Raw genomic sequence first — 6,318 nt, forward strand, 5'->3', positions numbered from 1 at the left:
TAAAAAGGAAAAACTTAAAGGAAAAACTAAAAAAACTTAACTTGAAACAAAATTAACTTAAAAAAAAACCTTAAAAAATTACGTAATTTATTCTAATTGTTGTTTTTGCAATTTACGAGCTGCGTTCGCTTCCCGCGTTCGCGCGTCTTACTTGTGCTAAATAACGTTTATACATATAATAAATAATAAATAAAGTTGGGAAATTACTATAGTCTGGTTGCCTACTCACTCCAACCACACTAATAAAGAAGCGTTGAGTGAAAACAACTGCAAAGTTCAGGGGATTTCTCTGGCAGCTCTTGGGTGTGAAATGAAGGATATACTAGCATTAGTTCATGCAGGACTCGGGAGTCTTGCACGCCTCCGGCCCACAGTTGTTATCAATCAGCTGTCAGTCAGCTAGCTGATTGTGTCAATCAGCCTAGCTTCCAAATGCCCATTCACAGTCATTAGGTCGCACAACTTATCAATGTCTGTAAGATCATAAAATATGATAACCGCAACCGGTATATCATCAAGGGGGACATGGACAACATTCTTTATGCATTTGATGTGGACGCCCACAGATGGTTCCGGCCCACGGTTTCTGGAACTGTTCCAGAGGCGAGGCGCTCCCACTCAGCCTGTGTCTTGGCAGAGGTCATGTATATCCATGGAGGATTCACCCAGCTGACTGGAAGCACTAATGACATCCACAAGTTGTACACCACCACAATGGCGAGGTCTTTAGTTGACACTAGAGGCACTCCACCACCATCACCACGTCACTCTGCCACCATCATAGGGACAAAGATGTTTGTATTTGGGGGGAAAGGGCACCAACTTTGACATGAGTGTTTCTGACTGAAACATTCATACATTTGAAGGGGCACCGACTTTGACATGAGTGTTTCTGACTGAAACATTCATACATTTGAAGTATGTCAAACAGTGGAATATCTATATAATGAAACTATGCGTATACACTATATAGAGTGCTATGTACATAAAATGCTCTGTGTCAATCTGATGAGTCACTTCAGTCACTTATCGTTACAGAGGATGAAGCAGAGAAAGGCATGCATGGTTTTGAGAAGAAAGAAAACAGTTGATTTGACATGCTGTATTTGAGGCATGAGTTATTTTTTTGTTTTCTTCATTTGTTGGTGCACTGACTTATTAGATTGGAAATTCAACACATGAATGGTCAGTTATACTTTGCATTAAAATGTTGTAACTGATGTTACGTTGTTTTACATCAGTATTTGATATCTTCGGGGAACAAGGTGAACATAAAAAATAACTTCTTCATAATCCATGACTACATTTCAACTAGTTACTTACCGTACACACAGTTTTGATCACGTCACGCGTGTACGTACGTGCATGTGTGTGTGTGCGTGTGCGCCGTGCCGTTTACAGTTTCACGTCACGTCACGTTGATCACGTCACGCGTGTACGTGCGTGCGTGCGTCTGTGTGCGCACCGTGCCGTACCTGTTATCCCGTGGTTCGCACGACGATGTTAAAAAGTAGTTGGACCCGTTGGCCGTCTTGTAACGTTAGGCCTAAGTTTCATAAAAGTAGTGGCGGATGTTGTTGCTTTCTAGCAGAGAAGCTATCGGCGGATGTATTGTCCGGAACATCCGTCAGATGTATTCCCCCGGATATGATATTTCCGCAACCAATCACAACACTTGTTTCATTCGCGGAGAATGTAAACTGATTTGTAAAGCATCAACGTAATTTCCTTGGGCGATATTTCCGCTAAAATCCCGCAACTTCCGCCCAAACAAAACTAGCCTTTACAGCGTAGGTCTTGCCCAGGGTGAGCATCCCATGGCTGAGACAGAGTCATGCCGTTCCGTTGCTTGCTAGCATCCCATGGCTGAGAGGCAAAAAGTGTGTGGTTGCCTAGAGACGAGGCAGGCAATACGGCAGCCAATGAGAACAATAGCTTGCTATTATGGCCACTACGGCAGCCAATGAGAACAATAGCTTGCTAGTACGGCCACTACGGCAGCCAATGAGAAAGATAGCTTGCTACGTGAAAGCCAAAGTGATCAATCATAGACCAGCTCCGCTGTGCTTCACACAGCAGCTGGTAAAAAAACTAATACTAATATAGTGTGTGTGTGTGCGTGCGTGCGTGCGTGCGTGCGTGCGTGCGTGCGTGCGTGTTGTAATCTTTCATTTTAGTAAGAGAAATCTATGAAAATCTGGGAACTAAATCGTTACCAAGAAATTTCTTCACCAATGTGTTTCTAAAGGTGTCTAATAACATGTACTAAAAGTTTGAAATTCAACTCCCGTGGGAAAATTGAGTTATTAGCATAATATGTGACCATACCCATAACATCCTATATAAGGCAAAAAAGTCCAAATTTCATCATTCTTTAAGTAGCATGTGACATATGAAACTAGGGTGTTTGCATGATTCTGAATCCATTCCAAGCATTAGTTTTGCACAAAAAACACTCCTTGGGAGGAAAACGGCCACACAAACGTGATGAGGTCAGCACATTTGGTCAACTGGATATGGCCTAATTTAGCCCAAGGAGTGTTTTTTGTGCAAAACTAATGCTTGGAATGGATTCAGAATCATGAAATCACCCTAGTTTCATATGTCACATGCTACTTAAAGAATGATGAAATTTGGACGTTTTTTGCCTTATATAGGACGTTATGGGTATTTGTCACATATTATGCTAATAACTCAATTTTCCCACGGGAGTTGAATTTCAAACTTTTAGTACATGTTATTAGACACCTTTAGAAACACATTGGTGAAGAAATTTCTTGGTAACGATTTAGTTCCCAGATTGGTCAAATACCTGATAAAATGCCCTTACTATTTGAAAGGACTGTGATTGTGAGAAATGACTCTTACATTACTATTTTTGCATTCTCTTGAGGAATGACTGAGACCAAGGTGCTGCTCATTATAAAATCAAGCTGGCATGATGGCAAGTAGCCTAATCTTTGTACAGTATAGGCTATATCAGATCTGAATGCAACATTGCATATAGAATACCAAAATATTGCTGGTCATCAAAGTTTTGTAAAAGTCTAAAATAATCAATATTTTATTGTTGCTTTTTACACTTTGGTATAGTATCAAATATGCTCCACTGTTTATATTATGTAGCCTATATAGAGGCTGTGTCAAATAATCTATTGCAGGGCTGCCAACACCAGCTGGATCCTGCAGGAGTCTCAGTCTCCTCCCCCCCCAAAAAAATAAATATCTGATAGAAAAGCTGATAGAAAGTTATAGCTAGTTATAGCTAAATGACTTTACAAACTAAGTGTCGCATATGACTAAGATAACAACCTTCATGAACCAATATGCCTATAGCAGCAGTCGCGCGCTTCTGTCAGAAGGCACACGCCACAGGCCATTCACTGCTGTGTCCACTCGACCACTACAACCTCATTCACTCATTAAACTATAGGCACGCGTCCGGCTGCACACAGACTCACTCGTCCCTAGCTATACCTGTCAAACTTAGCTTTGAAGGAAATGGAATACAACCAGCTGCAGGCCCATCTAAAGATTGATCATGAACAAATTGTAATAATTCCGTTACTTTCTCAAGATCCAAACGACAATAAAAAGCATAAAGCATCCCGATCGCTTAACTATATTTGAACCTTTCGTTTTAACGAAAAGGGTAGGGTATATATAGGCTTTAAAATTATAATCTAACGTGATCAGGCAATAGTTTGAAACATCAATGATGTGATCTTATGTGCTGTTCTCTTTGTTATGCACAAAAACTTAATTACGAGCCAATGGTTGTTCCGGGGGGCTATCCATAATGGCCTATACGGTGATTATAGCCTATAGGCCCTAATACACACACACACAGACACACAGACACACACACACACACACACACACACACACACACACACACACACACACACACACACACACACACACACACACACACACACACAAAACATGGACGACAATTAATTAGGAAATTATTTTATTCTGGGGCTAGATTGTAGAAAATATTGTTTATAAGACTTTGTTTTCCTTTAAACCAACATGTTTTATATGAAGACAACATTGAGCTGGCAGTAGACATGCGCAACGCATCGCCATTGCGCTCTGTTTGGACAATAGCTGCATAACTTTTTGATCATTGTGAACATGATACATAACATGGATTTGCTATTAAATAAGACACATCGGTGCTATAGGATAAAATGCTGGGAGTATCAAACCCCCTCCTCTCCAAACCTCATGAACAGAATAGCCAGCTGCAGAGAATAATAGACTTACGAGTCTAAAGCAGGAGGTATAGAAGCAACATAGCAATATAATAGACAAAATATATATACAAAAGGATGTGTACAAAACATCTATAAATCTCTTTGCATACAAAAATATCTTTAAAAAAAATTCAATATAGAATTCCATAGAATAAAATCCGCGACTTGGAAGCATTTTTGAGTGAAATGTCTCAAGAGTTTTATCAAAGGGTTGGCGTTCTTTGATTGGATTTAGCATAGTTGAAGAAGCGCTTTTTTATAATGTTTTGTGTGCTGTGACAGAGCATAAATTCACTTTAATATGAAAATGCGTTTTTTTTCCAGATAGATGCGCACGGAAGCTTGGATTCCCACGCACGCTGTCACGAGCCGTCTTCCAGAACAAGGACCGGACCCACCCAGGCAGGCATGATCGAAGTCCCTTTTGGCGCTGTTCTCTGGCCTGCATGTCCGAATGGTTTCAGGACGCAAGCCCCGGGCCGTGCGTGTCTCTGCGTGGCCGTGGGGGGAGTTTGGGAGGACCAGGGGGCTGTGTGTCAGACAGTCTGTAGTGCATCTGGAAGCCTCCGTCCCCGCGGGACCATCCCAAGCGCATTTAGGCCTATACATGGAGCTGATGATCCCGATCCATATACGTTATTTCTGAGTGGACGAGAAGAACAGGCGGAACAAATATTATTAAAAAGGCATTATTCAATTTGTTCAGCAGCATAAATGGCGAATCAATGAAGGCGCTGTCTTTGGGGATATAACCAACGTCCCAAATACAGAAAAAGTAGGACCAAGGGGTCCCGAACGGGGCTATAGGTCGGATAACAGCAGCTTTCTTACCACGATATATATTGGGGTTTCTTTCTCAGAACCAATTGGTGAAGTCCAGGAGCTCCTGTTCCTCGGGGCTGAGCGCGTCGTATGACGAGCCCTCGTCGGAGGAGTAGGGCGAGGAGGAGGACACGGGGGAGCCCGCCATGGAGTTCATGCAGTCGTGGGAGCCGCCACCGGACGAATAGCTCTGCGAGGACATGTCGATGCCGGGCGAGTGCAGCAGCTTGACGGCGCCGGACTGGAAGGCCGCGCTCACAGCGTCGTGCTCGTCCAGCAGCTGCTGGAGCGCGCGTATGTACTCCACGGCCGAGCGCAGCGTCTCCACCTTGCTCATCTTCTTGTTGTGCGCGCCGTTGGGCACGTGCTCGCGCAGCGTGGCGAAGCCGTTGTTGACGAGCTTCACACGGTTCCTCTCTCGCTCGTTGCGTCGCGCCACGGCGTGCGGCGGCGGCTGCGGCGGCAGGCTGTAGCCGAATCCCGCGAAGTTCAGCCGTCGCTTGCACCGAAGCAGCTCCGGAGAGCCGGAGCGTTGTCTCCTCATCATCACCTATGATGCAACACAAGTGACACACATTTTAATACACTGTAGAGAAATACTTACAATTAAGTAAAAAGGGTGGGATTAAAAGTTTGCTTGAGTGAAAGTGCAAAAGTTTTGTATAATGTATAATGTATAGGCCTATTTATAGAAAGTTCTTATTATGCAGAATATCAGTAGTTAATCAGAGTAAAAGTAGCATATACAATATTTGCCTGAGATGAGTATAAAAGTATAGGCTATTGGAATTAGGAAATACTCAAGTAAAGTACAAATAGCCTACCTCAAAATTGTAGGCCTACTTAAGTACAGTAGTTAGTTAGTAGCCTATAGTTATAAAGCAGTGCTGCTCACCTGCATGGAGGATGCTGACTTGCCGCTGCCCTGGCTACTGGTTGGACTCAGCTGGATACTCTGGGCGAAGAAACAGGCCGGTGGAAGAAATTGCTGCTGACCCCCGACGTTTATTTCCATCTTGGCTGTGATGTCCATTATTAGGCAGTGAATGAGTAGAATAAAAAAAGAGTGGAAAAAACGCTGTAAAAAATAAGAGTCTCTGCAGATTGTTCTTTGGTGCAGGGAGTTGTTGTAAAAGGTGGCGGTGCGTCCTGCTCGTGCCGTTCACGCGTGGCTTAGTGCTTATCTTGTCTCATGGGGCAGTGTCTGGTGCACGCCTGCCTGACTGCCTGCCTT

General features: G+C 43.3%; 1 protein-coding gene across 1 annotated transcript; it reads right to left on the bottom strand.

Annotated features, from left to right (window-relative positions):
- Positions 1-5,112: 5,112 nt before the first annotated feature.
- LOC306916230 (achaete-scute homolog 1a-like) lies at positions 5,113-6,117 on the bottom strand (the record flags this gene model as incomplete). The annotated part of the gene is made up of 2 exons (XM_079494040.1): positions 5,113-5,634; positions 5,980-6,117. The coding sequence occupies 2 exons, from the start codon at positions 6,115-6,117 to the stop codon at positions 5,119-5,121; spliced, it is 654 nt and encodes a 217-aa protein (XP_079350166.1). The 3' UTR covers positions 5,113-5,118.
- Positions 6,118-6,318: the final 201 nt, after the last annotated feature.

The sequence above is a fragment of the Electrona antarctica genome (genome assembly GCF_951216825.1).
Source record: "Electrona antarctica genome assembly, chromosome: 23".
NCBI lineage: Eukaryota > Metazoa > Chordata > Actinopteri > Myctophiformes > Myctophidae > Electrona > Electrona antarctica.